This window comes from Medicago sativa, chromosome 1, assembly GCF_051527215.1.
Source record: "Medicago sativa cultivar Bolivia chromosome 1, Bolivia_mono, whole genome shotgun sequence".
Taxonomy (NCBI): Eukaryota; Viridiplantae; Streptophyta; class Magnoliopsida; order Fabales; family Fabaceae; genus Medicago; species Medicago sativa.
The window spans coordinates 85113772-85140390 of record NC_140749.1 but is presented as its reverse complement, the minus strand read 5'-3'; the positions used below and the strand labels follow the sequence as shown (position 1 = coordinate 85140390).

Here is a 26619-nt window from a genome sequence, read left to right as displayed (position 1 = left end):
TTCATGTACATATATTAAATTATTAATATTTATGCATTTATATACATTATTTAAAAGTAATAAATAAATATACAACTCATCCTATTACAAGGATATTTATGTCATTTTCAAAATATTCATCATTCTTTCTTCTCACTTTCCATTCTCTTTCACTAATACCAAACAACTAAAAAAATCATCATACTTTCTTCTCACTTTCTTTTAACTTTCATTCCTTCAACAATCTTTCATTTTACTATCTTTCCTCACACTTTCTTTTCCAAGCCAAACACACCCTAACTGCTATAGGAACAAAACAACTTTCATTTTCAACACAAAGTAAGATCGGTAAAAGATTATAAAACTTGGGTTTTTCAATGGAACCGTTTCTATTCTGCTATGTTAATAATTTTTTCGGAAGAGCGTAGGAAAACTGTATTAGCTAAACATGTCTCCTTGTATAAATGACAGCAACAAAAACATGTCTACGTCTATTGTTTTTTGTTAACCCTCTAGTTTTAGAGGTCTTAATAATCAAGAGATTAATCACAAAGTAGTTAAAACATGACAAATAATTGTTTCACACTTCTACTCACTCATTTGATTTGTCTACATCTAAATTGTGTCCAAGAAACACTAATATCAATGACAAAATATTTTATCAAAAAAAGAAAATTCAAGTCCATTCATCGTCAAAAAAATAACTCCAAAGTAGTAAAACAACAGTTGAAAAAGAGAAAAATATCGTTATCTTCTGAGAAGTTTTTGGTAAACCAGTCCCAAACGTGCGTACGTCATCATCCTCAAATTGTCTACACCACCCCTAACTTAGCCTAACGTGTTCCCTATCTGATACAACATCGTATGTCAATTGCACACACTCTGATTCGCTCTATAGCACTGATTTAACCGCATCATTTTCCTCTTTTCACCCTTCCTTGAATCAAACGGCTCTGATTTCACGTCCACATGAACAGAATGATTCAGGCTCAACACCACATCATCCTCAATACACCGTCCTTCTCCTCTCGCTCCCTTCGCATCAATCGCTATCCCAAACAGCTTCGGGTTTCTATCTTCCACCGCCGCATCTTCGCCGTTGCATCGCTTCTCCGGTAACAAACGAAGTGTCTTCACTGGGGACGCCGTTGAGCAACATTCTTTTCCTTCCGCACCGCTTTCCGATTGAGAATTCGCGTAATTTGACAGAAGATTGAATATATTGTTGTAGAGCGATTTCATGTCCTCTATTTCCTTTGTTAACTGCATGTTCTCCTTTCTCAACCTCTCATTCTCGTCTAATAGCGCCGCCGGAGAAATTGACGGCGAGGAATTCGAAGAAATCACCTGCTCCTCCCCTGAAATTGACGGCGACGCGATAGGCTTTGCTGTCGGAACCGCTTTTGTTACAGTCGTGCCGGCATTGGAAGCTGCCGCCGGCGATGCTGAAACGATTTTCCGTCGCTGAATATCACAGAGAAGCCGTTCCTCGCCTCGTCGGAAAGATTCATTAGAGAATTCCCACCGATCAGGTACAACTTTTTTAAATCCCTGAAAATAACCAAAATTAACACAAATAAAAAATAAATCAAATAGCTTCGATGATGATGAGTGAATTACATAAGTATTGAGTTGGCGAACGAAGCTAGAGAAATTGTTGTGCTTAAAATATTTAGGAAGCAAATCCCTAGCGAAAACGGTAGGGTTCCAAACGATGAACGTTGTTCCAGTATCATTCCACGAAATCACATCGTTGGTGGCGATTTCATCAACAAGGTGATATGTCTTGGTGAGAAACGGCGTCGGAGTGGATCTTTGACACTCGCCGTTATGTTCCACCGACGGAGCCATGCTGGAGGAATTGGTTTATGGTGATAGTTCTAGAAGGTTCACGAAGAAGTATAAAAGAGAATGATGAAGAAAGAAAAGAAAATAGAAATGGAAAGAATAGATATGTATTGATGGAGAGAAGAGAAGGACTTATGTTACGTCTTTTTTATCGCGAAACTTCGTTCCCATGTGGAGATTGATTACCGGATTTTCCGTTAACATAAGGATAAGGAAGAAACTTCTACACTACACTTCTTATCATTTTTTGGATTTAACTGAATACCGCTCAAAAAATATCTTGTCGATATGATAAATTCACGACAAGAGGAATATTATCAACATATATTTCAACATTTATTTATTGGTTAAAATTTATATGATTTCATTAAAACATGTGAAACCTATACAAATTTGGTGGGATTGATGTGAATTTTAACCAATTAGAGATACTGTATTGAAAAATATGTGTTAACATGTGTATTATTAGCATTTTTTCTTTGCGACAATTTCATTCACCTATACATTTCTCATCAATTTAATTTTTTCAATGCATTTCATTTAAAATAAGAGTACTAATATGAAATGGTAACAGTGTAAATAGTCTATGGCTCTGTTTGGTAAGGCCATAAAAAGAGCTTATAGCTTATAGCGGATAGCTTATAAGCTCGTCTAACAAAATAAGCTCTGTTTGGTAACATTTTTTACAACGAGCTTATAGCTTATTTCACGAATTTCCACGAGCTTATAAGCTATTTTTCAGACGCTATTCCAAGTAGCGTTTGAGCTTATAGCTTATAGCTTATTAATATTTCTTCCACTTCTACCCTTATTATTTTTATCAAAACCCACTTTTACCCTTATGTTGTTTATTTCATTGCATGTGTAATAGTCCAGCTGCACATATCTTTTTCACTGCGTGCGTGCCTTCCGTTATTTCATTCAATTATAAATATACATTCCATTATTTTTTTCAGCACGTCAACTTTTAATAAGTTTTTTCATTCAAATATACCTTCCGTTTTTTTTTTTGAAGGATCAAATATACCTTCCGTTGTTAATAATATAGTACATGTAACATTCAAAAAAAAAAATTCAAAAGATAATATTCATTATAAGCATCTATTATTACCGAAAAACAATAATTTAATAAAATACAAACATTTATTAAATTTAAAATATTTAAATTATCAAATATCTTAGTATAAATTTTATATGAATTAATAATGTCCTTTTATGTAATTTTACATTTATCAGCTAGTTCAACCGCTAATTTTACCAAACACTTCAATTAGCTTATCAGTCATCAGTCATCAGCTAGCTTATCAGCTAAAAGCTATCAGCTAGCTTATCAGCTAAAAGCTATCAGCTAGCTTATCAGCTATTCGCTATTTTTACCAAACAGAGCCTTAACAAAAATAAAACTTGAGGACAAATATGCAACAATTCTTTTTAAAAAGCTAACTTGTTATAAACATATGACTGTGGATAGAGGAATTGGCTTTGCTACTCGGACTCTCTTCTCTCCATAAATCTTATTACGGGTCAAGCTTCCAATTACCATACCTATGCTCAGGGACGGATCCAGGAATTTTAATCAGCGGGGTCAATGTAATTTATCATCAACATTTATAAAATATATATAAAGCGTAGGAGATAAAATGATAATATCATTATCATTAAGAAGAAGTTAGATATTGAAAGTGTTGAATGATTTTTTCAATCTCAACACTATCAAATATATCATTCTTGATATATGTTATTAGACAACCATTAAAAAATTCACCTCTAATACGGTTGTGTAGTAGATTCTTCACATAATTCATGCATAGAAACTTCTTTCGGTAATTGGTGTAGCCACCGGCAAAAGCAACGACAACTTTAGAAGTAAACACATCATTGAATAAATAATATATTCGGTGGGATAAAATCGAGCCAACTAATTAACTTCTCCTTATAAATGCAAAAAATGAATCGCATGGATTTAAACTTGCTTCATTAGGTACCTTTTCAACTTTCCACTTATAAGAATTTACTTCTTCCCTTACCGAGGCAAATGTCAATGAACCGTAGAAATGAGATATACTTGCTTAGACACAAACCCAAATAAATATATTTGGGCACAAACACAAAATCATAAAAATTTAAAGAGAGTAAAATACCTTTTTGATTAAATACCTTTTTTTTTTCATTTCATTTAAGGGTGTGCTTAATAATATTGATTTGTGATTGTGTCCATGAAAGTATTTATCCCGTAGAAATATACTAGCATTATATAGTGGTTTACATTTGTATCGAAAGTGTAACACGTCAACCAGTGTCACTTTTGTATCGATTTATTCTAGTATTTAAGTTTTATACTTTGTTTGTCATTAGTTGAATGAATAAACCATGTGGGGTCAATAGTATTATAGTAGTGGGGTTTATAAATATAAATACAGGATTATTGGTTAAAAAAAACAAAAATTAAGTGGGGTCAATTGCCCCCTTTTACAGTGTCGTGGATCCGTGCCTGCCTATGCTGTCTTAATTGAGGATATAAAGGATCTTTTATCTGCTCACAATTTCTCTGTTCATCATTGTCTCCGAGAAGGAAACCAATGCGCGGACTTCATGGCCAAATTGGAAGCCTCGTCATATGAAGAATGCTTTATCCATGCATCTCCTCCTCGTGATCTTCTTGTCTTAATCAAAATGATGCAATAGGAACTCCTTTTCCTAGAGCTTAGGCATCTGTTTTTCTTTCTTTCTGTTTTTGTTGTTTTGTTTTAGCTTTGTAATAATAAAAAAAAAACATATGACGGTGGAAAGTATTTACGCTTTTTTATATTATAAATTTCTTCAATTTTATTTAGAAAATATTCAAGAAATACATTAAGAATAAGAGGCATATTTCTCCTTTATATAATTGATTAATGATAAATATTTGCATCATGTATAGTAGATAATTGCTTCTTATTAGGGTTTGTCGTTTTGTTAATCTTTTTGGATATTTTTTTTAGAATATTTGACTAAAACATAACAACATCAAATAAAAATATTTTTTTTGGTATTTTAGAGTATCTTGTTGAAAATTAAAACAAAGAAAAATAATAAAAACAAATTATTTTGAAATTTTTAGAATATTTAGGAGAAAAATAAAGATAAGTAAAAGACAACCGACTTGTTAAAAAATCAACAATCTCCGACAACGACGTTAAAAACTTAATGATCAAATTCGACAAATATACCGAATTGCACAAGCAATAAAATAGTAAGTAAAAATAGTTTCCACAAGGATTGTGATTTTACTACTTAGTAATTGTAGTGACACTTGAATTTAACTGTGATACTAGTAAACTGGATTATTTTTTTTTTGTTGCATAAGATTTGTTGCTTGCAAAATAATCTATACTATATATACTAGTAAATTGGATTTTTTTTTGTTGCATAAGATTTATTGCTTGCAAAATAATCTATACTATATATAAAGAAAATTACATCTTTTAGCTCTTTTGTGCTGACTTTTTCTTTCCCAAAACTATCATTAATTTTCAATACAAATAACACATGTAAGTGAGTGGATCCTCTCCTTCAGACGTGTCTACAGCTTCTCGCAATCATGTTTATCAACCCTTTGATACATCATACATCTTAGAGATAATACGAACAAAAGTTACCACAATAATTATCACTCACTCTAAATCTCCAATTTCACCCAACATGGAACTCGAACTCTCTTCCTTTTCGCCGATTCATCTCCACTTCCTTTTCGCCGATTCATCTCCACTCAAAATTCATCGTCTCCAAGAACAAGAAACCACCCAATCATCAACCCCTCACATTTCTCATACTCAGACCCTGTTCCTCTTCACATATTAATCTCCACTGTCAACCCCATTGCTGGCAAATAATCCTTAATGGTAATACCTTAATTGTCCCAAAAGTTAAAAGAAAGAATCTCACTTTTCATATACCCTAGAAATTATAGAAATTAATGTCACTTTTCAACCTTGATTCCAAGAGAGACATTGCAACAGTAGTTACTAAAACAATAAAACTGAAAACCTGAGAAAAAAGATTACTGACATAGATACAAAATTTCACAAACAAGCAAAATCCAATCAAGAGAAACTGCGCGCATGGAAAGTTGGGAATTAGAAGGAACTTGAAGAAAAAAACCACTTAAATGAACACATGAAAGTTGGGATTTATTGCGTACAGAGAGAGTCTTTCTCTTCCAAACAATTTTGTTACCGTGTGCTACCTTGAATGGTTGTGCTTTTATCTTGATGCCGTTAGATTAATTTAATGGATATGATGTACTGTTGAGGGGATTGAGACAAAAACAAGATTGAGAGGATCCGATCTCACATGTAACAAATAGATAAGAAACATGATATGAATATAATATGTCAGTTTTTTTTTTCTTTATCATTTAAAAAGTGTAACAAGCTCGATGAGTATATTTATACTTCTTTTTCATTATCCCAACTAGTAACATACCATTAGACAACTTTTTTTCTATAATAAAGGCTATTGTTGGCGTCATAAAAAAAAAATAGATTTTTTTTTTATATTGTTGGTGCCATTGAAATAGATAATCATGGTTAATATGATTTGTTATAACTTGAAAGCAACAAATATTTATATTTTTAGTTTTAATCAAAATCAAAATTTCATAAAAAAAAACACCGTTCATAATTTTCAAATGTTAGCGCAATTAAAAGAGCGGAAAGACGGGTACGTGAGCGTCTTTTCGCTAGCGAGAATAAATAAAAGAGAATGAACCAAAATGGTGAAAATGATAAGGATTGCTCTAATCACCTATCTCCTCGTTTGGTAAATCAAGTTCCTAATTCAACTATAGTTTGAGGTTAATTGTCATAACACATAACAAAGTAGATCAATCTTAGTTACACACACCTCAAGGTGTAGTTTATGTAATATTGCTTTCAAAGGTTAGTAGCAGACTTATGTTATCAAAATTCAAAGGTCATAGTTACTAATATAAATTATAATTCAAATAAACATAATTGAAAGGTATAGTTACTAATTATAATTCAAATTACAACAATGCTAATAACTTAAAATATGTCATAGTTAAGAAACGATTAATAATAACAAATATATATTCATTTGACCAAAAAAATAATTCATAAAGAATTGAAATGTTTACAATTCTTATTATAAAAAACTAAAATAAAATTCTTTAAAAAAAAAAACTAAAATAAAATAAAATAAAACTTCCTCTAAAAAAAACTTGTAAACAAAGAAGAAACTTCCTTCAAAAAAAGAACTAAAAGAAATAGAAATATCGACTATCTTTAGATTCGGTGTTCTAACTTATCACCCATACATAATGGATTTTGTTTATCCAATATTTGGCGACCAATCTCCTTTAAATTCACTTTGCAGTCATGTTCTTCTGGGTATCTATGCATTCCACAAAACACGTCCCCACAACGGCACTCGAACCCTAATGGTCCAACCTTTTTGTTGCAACTCTTGCACCTATTTTTCTTCTTCTTCATGTTCTCATTGTCAATGAGAGAAATAGCTTCCACAACATCACAAAAATCATTAATAGAGTTCTTTGAAGGACAAGAAGATGATGACTCATGAACAAAGCTTTCCTCGTTTGATTTTTTAATGTTTGCTTTGAGATAATCGTTGTAACACTTTGAGCAAAGGTTTTTGTTTGAAGGAGAACCATAATAGCCGCAACCATTGAGACAGAGTGTTGGAACCATGTTGCTTCACTTAGTTTTGACTAAAGAAAAAAGTGAAATAGATCTTGTAACTATATTAATGGCAATCGCAAACTTGGAGAACGGGAGAGGTTGGTTTGTCGAGAAAAGATGCAAGCTTGAAAGAAATGGTTTGATGATTGAATAGGTTGTGTTAATTTATAAGGGTAACCGCAAGATCTAGAATGTTCTCAATAATAATTATACCGTATTCACTAAGAAACATGCTGTCAAAATAATTAGGAAATTAATCCTTATCTAATTTTATTTTAAATATTATCGTTATCTTTATGTTTTTTCATTATAAATTAAATGAATTTTTTTTTAACAAAACATGAATTAAATATGAATTTTTATATTTTTGGTGGTTAAAAATTAATATTTAATTTATGTTTTGTTAAAAAAATCTAATTTTTTTTGGAGAGATTTTTACAATATTCTACACATTTCTGCACAATTTAATTAAAAAAATACAAATTTTACCTAAAAATAGGGACCAAAAGTAGTGATTGAAAGTTTTATAGAGACTAAAAGTTGAAGGAAAATTTTAAAGGGACTAAAACGAAAAGCTGATATATTTATAAGGATCAAAACCATATTTAACCCTTATTATTACTTCAATTGGGGCCAACATGGATCTTTTTCTGTCTAAATTTAAATTCTATTGTGAATGTTTTTCTTTTGAGAGGAAATCTATAAGAAAAAAAAAACAATATATGAAAGTCGTACTCCATCAAATTCTGATAATTGTCATTTCTTAAACTCATATTCATCTTAATTTTACGTGTTTAATAGTCATTTTGTAAAATTTAAAACTAATTTTCCTATATTTAAAAAAAACAAATTATTATATTTATCTTTTTATTCTCCTTCTTATTCAATTTTCTTTGATTTTTAGTTTATCCCTTTGTTCTCCTTATATTTTTTTTTTTATAATTTATCCCTTCAAAACCAATTCCCTATATTTTGCACATAACATATTGCCTATATTTGGTAAATAACAAACCCTATTTTGCCTATATTTTGCAAATAACAAGCCCTATTTTGCCTCTGCCCTTGTACGAATCAAATTATCTTTAGTTGAAAGTCGATCATTTAACAATCCTCAAGCAAATATTGATAACTATTTTGAAGTAACCAAATTATTCCAAGTTATGTTATACAAAAGAGAATATGCTATTATAGTACAAAAGGAAACATAAGCGTACAGGGACTTTCTAGAGAGAGAAGTTCTAACTTCTCTCTACCTCTCCTCCCGAGCTCTGTTTAGGGGTACCCTATTCATCTAAGTGGTGGTTGTCCCCAGTACCTCCTGGCTTTCCCCAGCACCTCCTGGTCTACCCCAGCACCTCCTGGTTTCCTGTTTCTTTCTTTTCAATGTGGTTATGTTTGGATCTAGATCTCGTTAGTGATGGAATCAAGGAAAAGGGTTGATGTGTTGGTGATGCCTTCACAACCCTTCACTGCCATAGCTTCTCCTCCCCTTACACGCCCACCACCAGATCCTCCGCCCTCTTCCCTCAATGTCACAGTCCCTCCTTCACCAGCAAACACGTTCAGGAAGAGAGCTCCACCAAAGCCACCATGGATTTTCGATAGACTTGAGTCCTCAAGGGTGACTGTTTCAAAATCGGTTAACTTTGTTTATTGTGATGTTTCCTTGTTTCCCATGTTCTACTTGTGTTGTTGTGTATTTGTGTTTAACTTAAAGTGTGGTGTTGTGCTGTTGTGTCCTTGTTTTCTATGTTTTACTTGTGTTGTTTTTTTTTTTTTTGCTGTTGTAAGTGCCTTTACAATGTCCCTTTTGGGTAACTTGTGCTTCCAAGATGTCAATAGTAAAGCTGCACTCTACATGTTTGTTAAAATGCCCCAAATGAGATGGATGTTGTCGGGTAAGAAGGATTGGGCAGATTCACATGATGTTGCTGATACCAACTTGTGCAACTCCTCTTTGTTTCATTTCTCATCCAAGCATGTGATCAATCTTGACATAATCGAGACCACTTATAGTCGAACTGAGCTTGCAGCCGTAGCCAATTTGATCCGTAACTGGATAGATATACAAACTGTGTATTCCCTCATCTTCGGTGTCATTGATCGTGTGCGGAAGACTTTGCAAGCAAGGTGGTTAGTCTGTAGATGTTGGTTGAACAACACCAATTTGGCTATTAGCCAATCTTTGTTTATTGATGATAATCATATCTTGTTAGGTTTTATTTGTAATGGTTTTCTTTTATCCTGTTGGAGATGTGCCCAAACATTATGTAGCCCTTGTGGCATTTGCTTTGATGAATGAATTTGCTTTTACCGTCAAAAAAAAAAAAAGAGAATATGTTATTGATTTAAAATTAGAAATCAACACATAAGCTTCGTTGACCATGAACATGTCAACGGAAGAGTGAACAACAAAGATGACATAAGAAAAACACATATAACATGTCCACTTTCATTGATGGCTCATTCTTTATCTCTGATCGCTTAAAACATAAGTAGAGATCAACAAAAGACTGCATTATTTTTGAGTCCAAAAAGAAAAAAAGAAGCAAAACAACTACTTTCTCCGTCTTAGTTTAACCGAGTCAGTTGACCATTTCCATCTCACACAAATTAAAAAAAAATGCATAAATGAAAGAGCGAGAAAAATGGTTTTGAGTGTATGTCAAGCATTGGTGTATTCTTCTTTATCATAAATGTAAAGTAGAATATTAAATTGAAAGCAGTGAAAGTAATATTAATTAGAGTTATAATTGAAAAAAAGTAATTAATGTTGTATTGAAAAGTGAAATAGTTCAATATTCTTGGGACAATATTTTTTTACAAATGACTTAGTTGTTATGGGACGGAGGGAGTAGTTAACAGTCCATTGTGTTCCCCTTGCTAGGTACTAGTACTACACTCTAACCACCTCTGTCTCTGTCTTGCACTGTCTCCATTTTTTAACTTATTTTCCCAAGTTCCAGAACCAAGGTTTACAACACACTACTATCCATCATTTATATGATAGTGTGTTAAAAAGAAAAGAAAAGATAAAATGAAATTGAAGACAAATCGTTACAGGTCAACTCACTAGCTGCAAATGTTTGTTATGTTTTCTGTGATCTGTCCGGTTTCTTGGTTGTTTTTTTTTCTCTTCCAGGGAATTTCATGGCTTCTATCCCAAAGGACCAGCATTTATTTGTATATTTTTAAAATTCGATGGTAATTATCGTCAATAAATGCCAATCTAAAACGAGTTAGAATCAGTTTCATAATAGTTGGTTCAGATTACATATCTTCCTAGTACCTCCTCCTATGGCTATATGACACTGCAATTATAAATTTCCATACAACAGGAATTGGAACAGACACCTCAAATCTAGCCTATAACGTCAGACAACCTGAAATAAGTCTCATTAGCACTCTTTCATCCTCAGAAGCAATTAAAATTTAAAACCATTACCACACCAAAAGTTCATTCCACTATAGAGAGTAGAAAATGGAAATTGACTTGGGCTTAAAGGTACTACAAATCAGAAAGATCAGATCAATACATTATTGACCATTGTACCGACTTATTTGCAATACTAATAAAACCAAAAAGAAGAGTCAATCATAACTTCAGTACATCCACAATGAACAGACTAAATGTGTTATCAGTAGTTGAGGTTTCTCTACTTTCAAGAAAACACTTACAAAAGTGACTCTTGATAAATGTGGGGGATGTGTTGTATCATATTCTAGAGTTATTTTCAAACAACAATTTTACTTGAAGCATAAACAATATATAGATATAAATAATATATTTCTGAATTCGGTAGACGCCAGTTTCGAACCAAGAGCTTCAAGGTTGAAACATACACTTTCAACCAAGAAAGATCATGGGACACAGGCATAGTTTCAAACAATATATTTTCAAACAATACATTGCACAAGTCCTCACACATGCATAGTTTTTTTCCCATTAGGAATAAACAATTGTGTACAGAACTGTTTACAGTCTGGTGACATAATAAATACGAGAAAGCATACTTAAACTCCCTTCAAACTCCAGCATTAGTGTTGGAATTTGATTGAAAATGGTCTATAACCTTTAGAGATCATTATTAACTAATATATTGCTAACAATGTAACATAGTCACATCTGGAATGCTGCAAGGAGCTGCATAAAACTTACATGTAAAGACAATAAAATAGTAAGCATTATCTGATTTATCTAAAGACTTGACTTTATTTTGAGTGTCAAGAGTCTTGCAAGTTGCAATACATGCCATGTTAATGTAATTTAAATGAATGACTGTATATTTAAAACACAGAGCACTCTATGAAGCTTTACATAAATACAAAGAAAATATGCTTGTTTAAATCAGTAGTGTTTAAGTGCTGTCAAAAAAAAACGGAAAAAGAGAAAGCACTTGTTTGTCAGTATGAATTAAAAAAACTAATCTGGGTCGGGTTTACACTACAAACTTGACAAGATTATTTTGAGAGATACAACACATGTATAACTGCAATAATTCATGTTACCGCTATCCTAGAATCTGAAATGGGGCAACCCTGACAAGATGCTTAAGCTCAAAGCCTTGTCTATTCTCAAAGCAATCCGAAGAAGTTGAAGCTAAAACAAATGATGCTACATTTTTCATAAAACAGGTTGGCCAAAAAAGCACTACTCTAAATGAAAATAGCTCTTTAAATCCTTGATGAACATGCAAGCATAAATATATAATACCATAACAATTGAAGACAGCCTCTCAATTATAATTCTACAATAGTGAGTTGATTTCAGCATTTGAGTGCCACCAATGTGCAACACAGAAGCAGTGCGTCATGTGTACAGACATTATACCAACAGCGTGGACCATGTGATACGTTTACTATGCATTGCAGACACAGAATCAATTATTATTATGAATGGAAATCATATTGCAAAAGTAAGACCTCAAAATACATAGGTTTCAAGTCTCCGTTTACACACTGGCTACTCTTATAGCAGAAAATGATGGGCCAATAAATTTACACTGGGATATAATAGTTATTTGTTTATTTATGTATTCAACACAATTCCAAAACTAAATAATATGTTACCTACACTTCTAGTGTTCATAATTATACTCAAATGCACCGCAATGAATCTATCATGCATGCAATATATATTATATATAAGTACAACTAACATAAATCTTGAAACAATTTAACACTCAAGCCCGGACTTTACTTTATTTCCATTTTTCATTCACTGTTGTCATGTAGGCAAAGAAAGAAAGCAGCTGACGGCACAGATATGGCAATGCTATAATTGGACACAAAAATAACTAAAATAATACCATCTAAATTGTTTCCAGCATAAATATGAAACATGGTCTCGAAAAAGAGTAAGACTACAAAAGGTCAAAAAAAGGTGATGAATAAACATGACAAGGTTTAGTTAAAGGAAAGTACAATAATGGCTTATACAGGGTGCTGGGCTTGCCCATTAATAGCATGATGAGCCGGCAATTGATTCTAGCACAGTCTCATACATAATATCTAACTCTAACTTACGAATAATAATTGTGTAATTTTGCACAAAATTTTGGAGGGAATGTGAAATACCATATAATTTTGATTTTCTATAGTCAGTTTAATGTATATGATTCTCATATCAAATAGCAAGTACAACAGCAACATACAAGTCAGTCATATTTGAATGTATCGAAGTTAACTAAAGAATCATAATGAGTAGACTAACCTGCAAAACTTATGCTATAAATCCAATAATCTTCTCACTCTTCTCAAAACTCTAAAAAAATGTGTTCAACTTACAACAAAAGGCTCACCCAATGAAATTGCGTGTTAGAAAACAAAGGTTCAAGAAACATACAAAATACAATGACGATGTAGCAAAAGGATAGCTGAAGAGAATATTGCCCACAGAAAGGTCACCCACCAAGCCAAAAACAATGCAACCGCCTTGAAAAAAGCAGAGCTAGGCAATGCCAATGGAAAATTTCCAAGGGAAGGACCATCAATCTGAGACAAGCCAAGAAAGATAAGTACCAACACAGGAGGGCCAAGAAATTGCAAAACCACAAGACACAAATAGTGATTATGCAGGAACATCTTCGCTCTACTGTAATCCAACTCAGGAACCTTGCCACCATGAAGCCTTTGGTACCAAGACAACAAAGCTTCATTAAGATACATTTGCAGGTTCGCCCTTAACGCCACAATCTGCAACAAACTCGATCCCAACAAGCACCAGAGCCTAAAGTTATCAAAATCAGATGGCAAGAACCCTACATTCCCTACCACTCTCTCAGCATTACCAACTCCACTCCTTGTTGCACTATTTCCCTTACTGTTATTGTAGTTTTTGTTTACAAAAATCTCAGCCAACGGGGTAATCCACATCAAAGCAACAAAAATAAGCAAGATTTGATTCGTATACAAGATCGTTCGGTTAAAGAATCCACAAGTTATCATCGACAAATTGCAACGAATCTGATCAGTTCCAAGCCAAAAAGATCTTGCACTTCTTATAGCAGGAATGAACATAAAACAAGCAAGACAACCCATCATCACAGATATCAAAACCCTCCAAAACCCATCAACAGAAACTCCAAAATCAAAATCCAAAACCAAAGAAGCAACTTCAGGAACAAAAAACAGCCCTAGAAAAACCCCCAAAACCCCAAAAACAACGCTTAATTGCTTCTCCGATCTCCTCGACGCAGATCTCTCAAAAGTAACCTTAACAAACAACATCCCCCAAGTATAAAGACTCAAAATTGATAACAAAATCGGAACAAAAACCCCATTTGCCAACAACCCATTATTGTCATCACAGTCCAAAAACATCTGAAGCAAAATAGCGAAAAGGGTAACAAAAGAAACAGTGAAAGCAACACAATACTGATCAATATAAAGACGAGATTGAAGGTGACTTTGATCAAGCCTTATCCTAAAGATCTGAGCATTGCTTTCGTCGAAATCGGGTTTTTCCTTTGACTTGTTCCTCTTTCGGAGCTCGGTGGTGGTTCCGTCGGTGCCGGGGCGGCGAATGGCGGCTTTGAGGCCATTGGATTGGGGCTGAGAATCGGGGTGGATGTAGGTTTGAAGAGCGTAGAGGAAGAGGATTGGGATTCTGAAGAAGGATAGGGTTAAAGCGAGGATTATGGAGAGTGATGCGTGGAGTAATGGATTCTTGTAGAATAGAACGAACTCAAGCATTGTGATTTGCTCTTTTGTTGTATTGTGTTAACGGAGGTGGTGAAATGGCGTTACTTGGAGGCTTTGTTACTTATATGAAGACAAGTGTTTAATGGTGGCATTTGGTCTGTTTGGTTTCAGAGAAACTATAAGGAAAGAAAGTGGAAGGAGAGAAAGATTGAAGAATATTCTGTTTTCCATTGTTTGGTTTGCCAGGAATAAGGTAAGGAAAGAAAGTTTTATGCTGGGACCCAGGTAGGAAAACTTTCCCACCTTGAATGCACGGAAAGGTTGGGGATGAATACCAAATTCCATGAAATGACAATACTGCCCTTGCTTTTGAGGCATGTTTTCTTTTGTTTTACCAAATCTAAAATGAATAAAATATGTTTATTTTTCTACTTTTTTTTGGTTCTATTTTTTTCTAATAAAAATAATTTATTCTTTCCTATATATTATATATAAGGGGGGACGACAACTTCAATTTTTTTGGCTCCTCCTAATTTGTTCTTGCTTACATCATTCATATAATTATATATAAGGGTATTTATGACATTCAATAAAAAACACATCATTCTTTCCTTTCACTTTCTTTTCACAATCACTCATACCAAACAACCAAAAAATCATCTTACTTTCCTCTCTCATTCCACTCACTTTCATTCCTTAAACATTCTTTCCTTTTACTTTCTTTCCTTTTTGCATCCAAACAAAGCCTTAGGGTGGGGAAGGGAAAGATTTTCCCACCATGGGAAAATAGATTTTGACCATTAGATACAAAAGGAATATTGATCTTATGATGGTCTCTCCACATTATATTTTTTTCCACTTTCTTCCACATGTGTGTGCCTTTTTCCAGATACATGATTCCAAACAAACTATCTCTACACAACAACACATCTTCACGGCATTGCTACTTAACACCCATGACTTTCAATTGATTTCAATTTTGACTTTCAACTTTACTTCAAAAATTTTTTGACTTTCAACTGATGACAGAAACTATGATAAAATTAATAAACAGGACACAAAAATCCATTGTTGTTGTTGTTGTTGAAAGTAAAGTGGAAAACAAGATTTAAAATGAGGAAGAAGAAGGATAAGGAAATGAGATTAGTATTGAGAGACTGTAAAATATGTGTTTTAAAACTTGTTTTCTTGTTTGATGTTGAAAACTGGATCCGAAGCTACGATCCACCCATGTCCACGTCACCACGAAAACCTCGCAACCGTGATTTCTCTTTGACTCCGTCATCGACGTTTACCGCCTTATCCAATACGACATCTCCAGTGTTTCGTTTGGATCTCGCCTCGCTAGTATCAACCGCCACGCCGCTTCATTTCTCTTCCCAGATCTCTCGTACTGTTCTTCTTATTCATCCTCTTCGTGAACTCCTTTTTTCTTTTTTATTTATTTTTTCAATTTTTAATTTTAGTTGTTTTTGCTGAGATTTAACTGTTGTGAATGATTTTGATGTGGAGTGTGATTTTGAGTTACAGAAGTTATGAATTATTTGTGTGAAACTGTTAAGTGTTATGAAGTGTGAGATTTTTTTTTCCTGGGTTGTTTGAATGTTGAGAGCTTGAAGACAAAGTGGAAAAAATGTAGTGTGGAGAGACTACGATAAGATCTTAAATCTAATGGTTAGATTCTATTTTCCCATGGTGGGAAAATCTTTCCCTTCCCCACCCTAAACGCCACCGTGTTTAATAGGGGTACTGTATCATAATAGATAAATGATATTTGAACAACCACTTTTTGACAACTTTTGTGACAATTTTCTCTCTCTCACTCACATTATCTTTTTACTTTCTCTCTCTATTGTTTTGATTTTTGTGTCACTACCTAAATTTCTTTGTATAATTTAGTTGTCCAAAAGGGGTAAAGATCCTCTCCATTTGTAATTTGTTTCATTTGTTGCAATTTGGAGAGAGATAGACACACAAAAATTAATGATGGTGGGATCCACTTAGTGATAGGACCTACCACTTATTTTTTTGTGTCTATCTCTCTTCAAATTGCAACAAATGGAACAAATTACAAATGGAGAGGATCTTAACCCGTCCAAAAGGTTGTCACAAGAAATGGTTCTTCAAATAACACTACTCATAATAATATGAGAAATGATATTTTGACAACCATTTTTTGACAACTTTTGGACAACTTTCTCTCTCATACTCACATGATATTGTTATCATCTCTCTTCCTTTTTCTCTCTCCATTGTTTTTGACCAATAAGAAGTGAGAAAAACAAGGTTGTCAACAAAGTTGTCATTAAATGGATGTCAAAATATCATTACTCTAATAATATAAGTCATATTCATTCATTTCTCTCTCACACTCACATTATCCTTTTTTAATAACACAGCACATCATAATATTGTGTAGACTCTCGGTCAAGTTTCTTCTACAACTCCGCTGCATATGTAAGTCGTGGAATTCTCTAATCGCAAATGATCCCAAATTTGCCAAGAAACACCTTAGCATGTCAACCAAATGTCGCCATCTCATCACAACGACATGGACCCGCCCAAAAGAGTTAAGGGTTATGTCTTATCCACTTGATTCTGTTCCAATCCAATCTATTTTCACATCTAAAGCCACACAACTTGATTACTCTCCCAGTATTCCAAATTATCGGGACGCCCTAATTGCTTCTTGCGATGGTCTCCTTTTTTTTCGTAATCAATAAACGTCAAGTTGTTCTGTGGAACCCTTGCATTAGAAAAGTAAAGAATTTACCCACTTTAGAAATTCCACAAGAAGATGGTTTAACCAGATATGTTTTTGGTTATGATCCTTTCATTGATAATTACAAGGTTGTTAGTGTGTTCTGTTATGATTGACATTCTTTCGGCTTTCCTTGCAAAAATCAAGTTAAAGTTCATACTTTGGGCACAGACTCTTGGAGTAGGATTAAGGACTTCCCTGCTATGATTCCTTATTATGGTCAACTGGGAATATTCATAAGCGGCACAGTTAATTGGTTGACATATTATGATTTGAATGGCTTGTCTACCATTGTTTCTCTTCATTTGGGGAAGGAATCTTATCAAGAAATACCGTTGCCTGAAAGACTTCATGAGTTGGGTAGATTCAAAAGTCTATGTTGAAAGTTTGATATCACCTTAATTATACTACATCCGTTCCTTTTTAATTGTCACATTTTTACATTTTACACCAACCAAGACAATCAATGAATGTTACTACTTTTGAGTTTTGATACAATTGTTTTTACTTTTACTATATTGACCTTATTAATTTAATATTTCATTTGATTTTCTCTCTCTGCAATAAATATCTAAGGGTAATATTGGTAAACAATATTTAATGTTGCATTGAACTTTAAAGGTGACAGTTAAATAGGAACAAATTTTTTCTCTAAAATTGACAATTAAAAAGGAACGGAGGGAATAATATTTAAGATGTAGACGATGTGCTATGTCACTTAAGTATGCGATTCAATCCAAACTTTTATCTTATTTTTGTTTATTTATATAATTTTAAGTTATGTTTGTTTTGAGCATGTTTATGTTATTTTATTTGATGTTATGTTTGTTTTAAGTGTTGGCAAGTTCATGGATCATTGTTAATTAACAGTGAATGAAATTTGCAGCTTGGGAAATTGCTTTGTTATTTTCATTTGTATGTTAATTAGATGGACTAGGATACGAGTTTAAATAAAGATTTAGAACATTGAACACCACTCTTCCTCAAAAGTGAGAGATTGCAGGTTCGTTTTCTTAGTCTTTTCCTTCATACTAAGAGATCTTTCGAATGATTAAGTTATTATAATATAAAAGTAAGAAAACGCAGCATACATATACATGTGAAGTTGAATGGGATATAAAACAGGTGAATGTGTTTATCAACCTTAAATAATAGCTAAACATATTCCAAATGTCCGCTTTCTGTAACACAACCTCTGCTATTGGTTCTAATTCATATGGGTTCCACCAAATTATGCGTGTTGGGATGTGGGTGCTGGAGAGAGTGTGTTTATCATTATTCATGTTTTTTTTTTTTAATCAGCTAAATTTATTAAGCAGGACTAGGTGTAAGAAGCACCTAAGAACGCTAAAAACGGAACAAATACAAGGGGTCCGAAACTCGGAAAGAAACAGCTAAGAAAAACAACACCTAACTGCTGCTATAACAACTAAAACCACCCACACAACAGGCCCGTAACATAATACAAAAGCGCCAAAAAACAGGCAACCAACAGTGGTTATAACAGCAGCCTGCAGCTGAACACCAAGACAGAACCGGAACCCCACAGCAGCAACAACACAAACCAACAGCTGCACCCTCAAAACAGATACAGAAACCGCTGCACATAGCCAGCATCCACAAACAGCAAAAACCAGGAACAACACCAGCCTCCAAATTTACCGCAAAAGACAATCCTTCGGGTTCCACAACCATTCATAATACAAGCAAGCCGAGATCTTTAGACGCATAAGACTCCACCGCCAAGATAGCACTTTTATTTCGGCTCTGTTTGGTAACACCAAAAAAGAGCTTTTAGCTTTTAGCTCATAGCTTATAAGCTCGTCTGACAAAAAATAGCTCTGTTTGGTAACACTTTTTACAACGACCTTATAGCTTATTTTAGGAGCTTATAAGCTATTTTTTAGAAGCTACTTCAAGTAGCGTTTGAGCTTATAGCTTTTAGCTTCTCATTTTTTCTTCCATTTTTACCCTTATTTTTCAAAGTAAAATTCAACTTTATCCTTTATAATTAATATTTTGGTAATTGCATTTAACCATTGCATTAAATTACTCGATAATTCTCCAATGTTTATTTTTTTTACGATAACGTCATAACATTGTGTATAGATTTTTTTGTATTTTTTTTTGTCTTACGATAACCTTTTTTTTCACGATAACTTAACAACACGTGTTGGTAATTTTTTTTCCTCTTATGAAAGCTACATATTTTTAGATAATATTATTTATAGATAATACATCTTGGTAAGTCAATTAAAAAATATGATAATACATTAGGTGTTTTTTATTATGTTTAACATTTTTTATAACGTATAAACACTTAATAGAATATAAATTTTAGCTAATAAAAATTAATTTATATTATAAATTAAAATGTCCTTTTAAAATAAATTTATATTAATTGATATAGATTTAATTATGATTTTTTTTACAGAATAAATTTTATTATGAATTGAAAATAAATTTATTAGTATGAACTAAGAATGCCCTTTATGTCATTTTACATTTATCAGCTAATTGAACCGTTAGTTTTACCAAACACTTTAGTTAGCTTATCAGCTATCAGTCATCAGTCATCAGCTATAAGCTATCAGCTAAAAGCTATCAGCTACCTTATCAGTTATCCGCTATTTTTACCAAACAGAGCCTTCCTCTACTAGCTCCGCACCCCTAATGACACCATCATTGAAGATGCAATCATTTCTCGCTTTCCAAATAACCCACAACGCCGTATGCCAAATGAGTCTGAAACCCTTCTTAACCTTCTTATTCGATGCCATGTCATCCCAACAAGCCCAATGAACGAATAGATTAGGAGGCATTATAAAACTCCCTTGCACCCACCACAACAAATCCTCCCAAATTAGTCTCGCAACCCCACAATGCAAAAACAAATGAGTCACCAATTCATCGACCACGCCACACATCACACAATTTAATGGAGCGTTTGGAGGCACCACATTCCTACGAGAAAGATTTATCCTAGCAGGGATCCTATTAAGAAGCACTTTCCAAGAGAAAGCCACCACTTTAGAAGGCGTCAGACTCTTCCAAATTTGCGCGAAAACCTTCGCTTAATCAGCCTCTTTTGGTTCCATCGGACTCATCACCGAAACCAATTTCTTATACATTGATCTCACCGAGAAACACCCATCTTCCTCCAACCTTCAACTCCACCTATCCGCACCACCCGACGATCTATGACCATTCAAGTCCTCCATCAAATCGCCAAGGATACCTTCCTCCCACACAAAAAACCTACGCCTCCATGAAAAATTCCACTCCTTCCCTAACTCGGTATCCACCAACATATCCGCCACCTTCGCCTCTTTTTGATTTGACATCGCAAAGAGACGTGGGTACTTATGACAGAACGCCATATTACCCCTCCACACCACATTCCAAAAGCTTGTGTCCACACCATCATTCACCTTTCTAACCACCTCCGAATTGAACCATTTCGAACCCCCGGCTTCGTCTAACAACACCACTTCACGCCACCACCTCGACGCATGATGAGGCGAAACCGCCCTCCCATCTTCCAAAATACCACCAACACAATTACCATACTTCTCTAAAAGGACCTCCTTCCATAACAAATTATCACCTTGAATTACCCTCCATCGCCACTTTGCCAAAAGGCTAAGGTTCACCACCCTTATATCCCTCACACCTAGACCCCCCTTCTCCTTCGGTTGACGCACCGTACTCCATTTCACCCAACTAATTTTCTTCCCTCCCGAAACACCTCCCCAAAGGAACCCCTTTGGATTCTAATCAACTTTTTCCAAACACTTACCGGCATTCTCATGAAGGAAAGATAGAAAATAGGTATAGAATTCGACACCGAATTAAGAAGCACAATACGCCCCCCAAAGCAAATAAACTTATTCCCCCACAAATTCAACCTTTTGGCCACATGCTCCAAAAGAGGTTCCCAAGTAGACAATCTTCTAGAATTAGCACCGATTGGTAACCCCAAGTAGTTGAAAGGTAGACTACCCTCCGTACAATTAAGAAAATTACAAGCCATCTCTAAAAAGTCTCTTGGCACATTGATCCCTATCAAACAACTTTTAAAGTAATTCACCTTTAGACCCGACGCCAATTCAAAGCCCTTAAGCAAAGCTTTCAACGTCCAAAGGTTCGCCACCGTTGCCTTCCCTATACAAAGAGTGTCGTCCGCATATTGAAGATGCGAAATGACCATACCTTCCCTCTTGAAGTCGAAACCTTCAAACAAATTACGTCTCTCCGCATTCCTCATCAACCCACTAAAACCCTCCGCCACCAATAAAAACAAAAACGGTGCCAACGGATCCCCTTGTTTAAGACCTCTTTGAATGTCAATTTGTTCCGTCGGACTACCATTAACAAGGACCGACATACTTCCCCCGCACACACAAGCCTTCATCCACGCAATCCACTTAGTGGGAAAACCAAACCTCCTCATCATATAAACCAAAACAACCCTAATCCACGGAATCATATGCCTTCTCAAAATCCACCTGAAGAATTAAACATTGTCTTTTCGCTTGCTTAGCAAAATCCACAATTTCATTCACCACCAACACCCCATCCACAAGATTCCGCCCTTTAATAAACGCCGTTTGTGACGATGATATAATGGAATTCATCACCCCGGCTAGCCTTTTAGCCAATACCTTAGAAAGGATCTTATAAAGGCTTCCTAACAAAGATATTGGCCTAAATTCCTTTAGAGATATCGGGGATGTCACCTTAGGAATCAACGCCACAAAATAAGCCAACATATTTTTCGGCACCACCTCATTCGCATGAAATTGGTCAAACAACATACGCACCTCATCTTTTATCAAATACCAAAAGTCTTTCACAAATGCAAAATTAAAACCATCGGGACCCGGACTTTTGTTCCCATCACTTTCCTTCACCACCACCTCAATCTCTTCTCTCGCAAAAGGCTCCACCAACCTCCCACACTCCAACTCGGAAAGGCGCTCAAAAGGAACCCCATCCAACCACGGTTTATCATTATTCATGTAACAATATAGTTTCATAACTTATTATACCTTAATGTTCAAGGCAGTGCATTTCCTATTTAAGTTAAAGATTTCATCACAGCACATAAATATATAGTTCAACAACAATGATTTCACCTAAAAAATGATTTCATCCAATAAAAATTAAACAGCAAAAACTAAAAACTATGCCAAAGTACTCAAAATTGGCAACTGCAGTGTGTTAATGTTTGTGGAAAGAACTCAAAAATTGGTGTGCTTGTTGGAGAGGTAGAGCCTCTTCAATCTTGTTTGTAGCATAGTTCATTAAATTTTTAAGACAAGTTTATTTGATTTTTCCTGATTTTGCAGAGAACAGTTGTAAATTAATACGATTTTCATTGCTGTAATGTGGAAAAGAACTCAAAAATTTGTGTGTTACTAATTGTTTACCACATACTTCTCTTAATTTAATTATGCATAGCTTATACTTTACTTTTAAAACAATATTGATGGAGGTTCGGTGCTATTTAAGTGGACGTTTGTTGAGAAGTGGCCCTTTTACGTACCTAATAAGTCCCTGGAGTTGCAGTAAATTTGATTAAAGAAATGATGTGATACCAAAAAAATCATAATATGTTTCAATGACTAAAGAATTTTATTAATTGTCAAAAGCAATGTGTTTCAAAAACCAAATATGACACATGTTCGAATTTACATGGACAATATGATCGTGAAATACAAAGAGGATGTAGATCACACCGTCCACCTCAGCAAAGTCTTCTAGCAGGGTCGTAGATACAACATGAGAGACAATCAAGAGAAATGTATGTTCGGGGTGCGTGTTGGCAAATTCCACGGTTTCTATATAACAGAAAGAGGAATCAGGGTGTGTGCAGGCAAATCTAGACAAATGCATGGGCTTCACCGAAACACCTATTGCAAACTCAAAAAAGACAATACAAACGTTGAACAGATTATTAACAACACTTTCTTGTTTCTTAGCGAAATCCGTTTAGCACACTCATTTATTCTTCAAATTACTGAGCAAAGTAATTACATTTGAATTGTCAGAAGAGGGTGAGACAACACTAACCCGACTCACAGGGCCGGCCCGAGGGCATAGGCCGCGAGTGCGACAGCCTAGGGCCCTTACCGGTAGGGGGCAAAAAAAATTTAAGGTGGGGGGTGCATATAGAAATATTTTATTTTGGGGGGTATATATAGCAAAATTATCTCAAAAGGCCCAAAATTTGACATGATATATGAATGGGCTGAAATCTGTTAATGTTTTTGGCCCTTTTAGTGAGATTTGCTATATATATATCCCATGCAGCACAAAAATTTCTATATACACCCTCCTATAAAAAAAATTGGTTGTTCTTAATAATATGCTCGAAAATTTATTATCGAAGAAATTGGTGATATTTTTTTGGGCCCTTTGTTCCTAATAATGTGCTTCACTAATATTAAAAATATCGACGATATTTATTATCCAAGAAATTGGGATAATTTTCATAACAAAGCAAATTCTATTTTAGTTGAAAATGGGGTGCTAAAATTTCAGTCTACTTCGCATGTGCTATTTTTCTCTACTTCTACGATATTTTATTTTGTTTTGGTGTATATAAAGTATTTAATTTATTTTCAGATGTTGTCTAAAAAACATTTATTTGGTAGTGAAAAGCGAAATAAAAAACCGAAATGAAGGGCTAAAAAAACACAACAATGAGCTAAAAAAATTATGATGTATTATGTAAGGGCCCTTTTTTCATAGTATGCCTAAGGCCCGTAAAACTCTAGGAACGGACCTGCCGACTCAAGCAGGCGTAATCACAACCACATGTCCTATTTCGACCAATCGAAGGCAAGATCCTGTTGATATACATGTAAGGAGCAGCATAAGCAATCAATGCGGCCCTAATTCGAGAAAACGACGAAGGCTAGAAACTGGTATATTTTATCGGTAAATCTCTACAAGGACCAGGGATATGATAATACCAAAAAAACTTAAGAGGTTCATTAGCAATTATACAATTAGCCAACATGTATTTGTTTGTGTGTGTTTATTTATTTGTCGACTTGGTCAGTCAGTAGATCAAACTATTCTTGTGATTAAATCATTATTGGTGTTTGGTCGTTCCAATTCCGCCTGATCTATCAATTTGATCTCAAATTGAATTAAGACACATGCACTCAAGGCATCTTCATCAATTTTCCCTTCTTCTTTCTCAACAAGTTTCAGTTATGGATCATACATTTTAAAATCTAAATATAACTGTTGCAATTTGCTAGGATTGTCGTCTGCTTTGACAGCTTCTACTTTATCAGCATCATTCCAGGAAAAAAAATGACGGATGGTCGACTCAACGATATTGCCCCCACTGCATGAATCCAATCTCTTCCAAGTAAAACTTTGAAACTAGATTTCGAGGGTATCACCACAAACATGGTATCTCCATTCAAAGTTCCAACTTGTAGATCAAATCTGATTCATCTTTCCCAAGTTTCTTGACATTGCCCTTGAGGCACCACCAACTATTAGAACTATGTTGGTAGGTTTCCCTTCAATCATAGTGTCTTTATATGCAAAGGCTTTAAATGCATTTTTATAAGTCTTACTTATCTTTTTGACAGTAGTGTTTTCTGATTCTGTCACTGCAATATTATTCTCATCTTAAACTTGTTGGTAAAGTCTATCATAATATCTTATTTCGTAATATGACTCATCACCATCAAGTGCGACATTATAACTATCAAGCTTTCAAATTCCATACCTCTTAATAGTACTGTCAATGGAGTCTCCAAAGACGCTTTCATGTTCGAATCCTTTGTGTGTTATTTCTCACCTAAATTTTGCTATACTTTCTTCTTTTCGGGGTTTCAACCTCTTCCAAACGATTCGTCATTTGATGAGCTTGTTAACCACGTGAGTCAAATTACTTGGTTATAATTAACTTATTTGTCATGGCAAGTAAGCTATTCATAAAATTTTGAGGATAGATAGACTAATATTTATCCAATTTATTCTCTCATTTTACAAACATGTCCATTTATACAAAGTAATTCACATTACCACAACATACAGCAAAAGTCAAAAGGCTAATACAATTTCATTCCAGATTAGTATGACGCGATCGAACGGCTTCAGGACTCTCACCTAAAATCTCCCCTAACTTATACACAACCATCTCAAACAACACAAACAGTGCACCTTCATACACACTCCCCATTGGAAGCAACGGTCTTGATTTCACATCCCCTTCACCCTTATCATTCGCCATAGTCTTTGCAGGCACGTAAGCCACCACACTAGCATGCTTCACACAGGACCCTATCTCTGGCTGAGCAGTCAGAAGAAGCACTCTTCCACCGTTTGATCGTGCTACCGAGCATATAGCATCGACAGTGGAGAAGCCGCCTGGACCAGCGGAGGCAATGAGGAGATCATTGGTGGTGATTGGAGGAGTGGTCATGTCGAAGACTAGGTGAGCTGAGAGGCCCAGATGGGCTAAGCGCATGCAGAAGGCTTTGAGCATTATGCCTTCACGACCAACACCGTAGAGGAAAACACGGCCGTTTTGAGAGGAGATGGTGGAGAGTTCGGTGATTAAGAGGTCGAGAGGAGGTGGGTGTGGATGAGTGGGGGTTGAAAATATGGAGGATATTTGGTTGCAGATTTGTGTGGCCATTGAAGCCATATCTTCTTGAGAAATAGAACTAGAAGAAGCCATTACTTTACTTTCTTCTCTCACCACACTATGACGTTTTATCTGTGACTGTGTTTTGTTTTTATTCCATTCTGTCTATGTCTGAGGGCCACAGAGAATTGATTTATTTTTGTGACACTTCAACAAATACATATATATACATTTTTTAATAAAAAACTAAACATATACAAGATATCAAACTTCTGTACATATTTTTTTTCGCAAACTTAACTCCTTACTTTTCCCATCCTATGGCTTCCTCGCGCGCCCTACGCAAATTACAAACATACCATCCGGATTATGTAATCCGAAATATAGGTAAAATCTCCGGATTATATAATCCGGACAGTTGCGAGGTATAAAAGGAACTTCACCCCCCATTGTTACAGTTTTACAGTTTCACTTCTCTCTCTCTCTCTACATTATCCCAAAATCCGGACACCAAAAATCTTGACCAAATTTGGAGTTTTCTTGCTCAAAAGCACCGCATTTCAACC

General features: G+C 34.6%; 4 protein-coding genes and 1 pseudogene across 4 annotated transcripts; 1 reads left to right on the top strand and 4 right to left on the bottom strand.

Annotated features, from left to right (window-relative positions):
• Nucleotides 1-635: 635 nt before the first annotated feature.
• Nucleotides 636-2037, bottom strand: LOC146958461 (heat stress transcription factor B-2b-like). Its single transcript, XM_085739960.1, has 2 exons — nucleotides 1600-2037; nucleotides 636-1530 (listed from the first exon to the last, which is right to left on the bottom strand). Exons 1-2 carry the CDS (start codon nucleotides 1828-1830, stop codon nucleotides 847-849), a joined length of 915 nt encoding a protein of 304 aa, XP_085596086.1. The 5' UTR covers nucleotides 1831-2037; the 3' UTR covers nucleotides 636-846.
• Nucleotides 2038-6943: 4906 nt separating this feature from the next.
• Nucleotides 6944-7678, bottom strand: LOC146958460 (zinc finger A20 and AN1 domain-containing stress-associated protein 6-like). The gene has a single exon (XM_085730826.1). It carries the CDS (start codon nucleotides 7536-7538, stop codon nucleotides 7113-7115), a length of 426 nt encoding a protein of 141 aa, XP_085586952.1. The 5' UTR covers nucleotides 7539-7678; the 3' UTR covers nucleotides 6944-7112.
• Nucleotides 7679-13084: 5406 nt separating this feature from the next.
• LOC146958459 (transmembrane protein 161AB protein) lies at nucleotides 13085-14764 on the bottom strand. The gene has a single exon (XM_085739959.1). The coding sequence runs from the start codon at nucleotides 14721-14723 to the stop codon at nucleotides 13362-13364; it is 1362 nt and encodes a 453-aa protein (XP_085596085.1). The 5' UTR covers nucleotides 14724-14764; the 3' UTR covers nucleotides 13085-13361.
• Nucleotides 14765-15785: 1021 nt separating this feature from the next.
• On the top strand, nucleotides 15786-17816 carry LOC146958458 (F-box/kelch-repeat protein At3g23880-like; annotated as a pseudogene).
• Nucleotides 17817-25403: 7587 nt separating this feature from the next.
• Nucleotides 25404-26221, bottom strand: LOC146958457 (Sugar isomerase (SIS) family protein). Its single transcript, XM_085739958.1, has one exon. It carries the CDS (start codon nucleotides 26144-26146, stop codon nucleotides 25526-25528), a length of 621 nt encoding a protein of 206 aa, XP_085596084.1. The 5' UTR covers nucleotides 26147-26221; the 3' UTR covers nucleotides 25404-25525.
• Nucleotides 26222-26619: the final 398 nt, after the last annotated feature.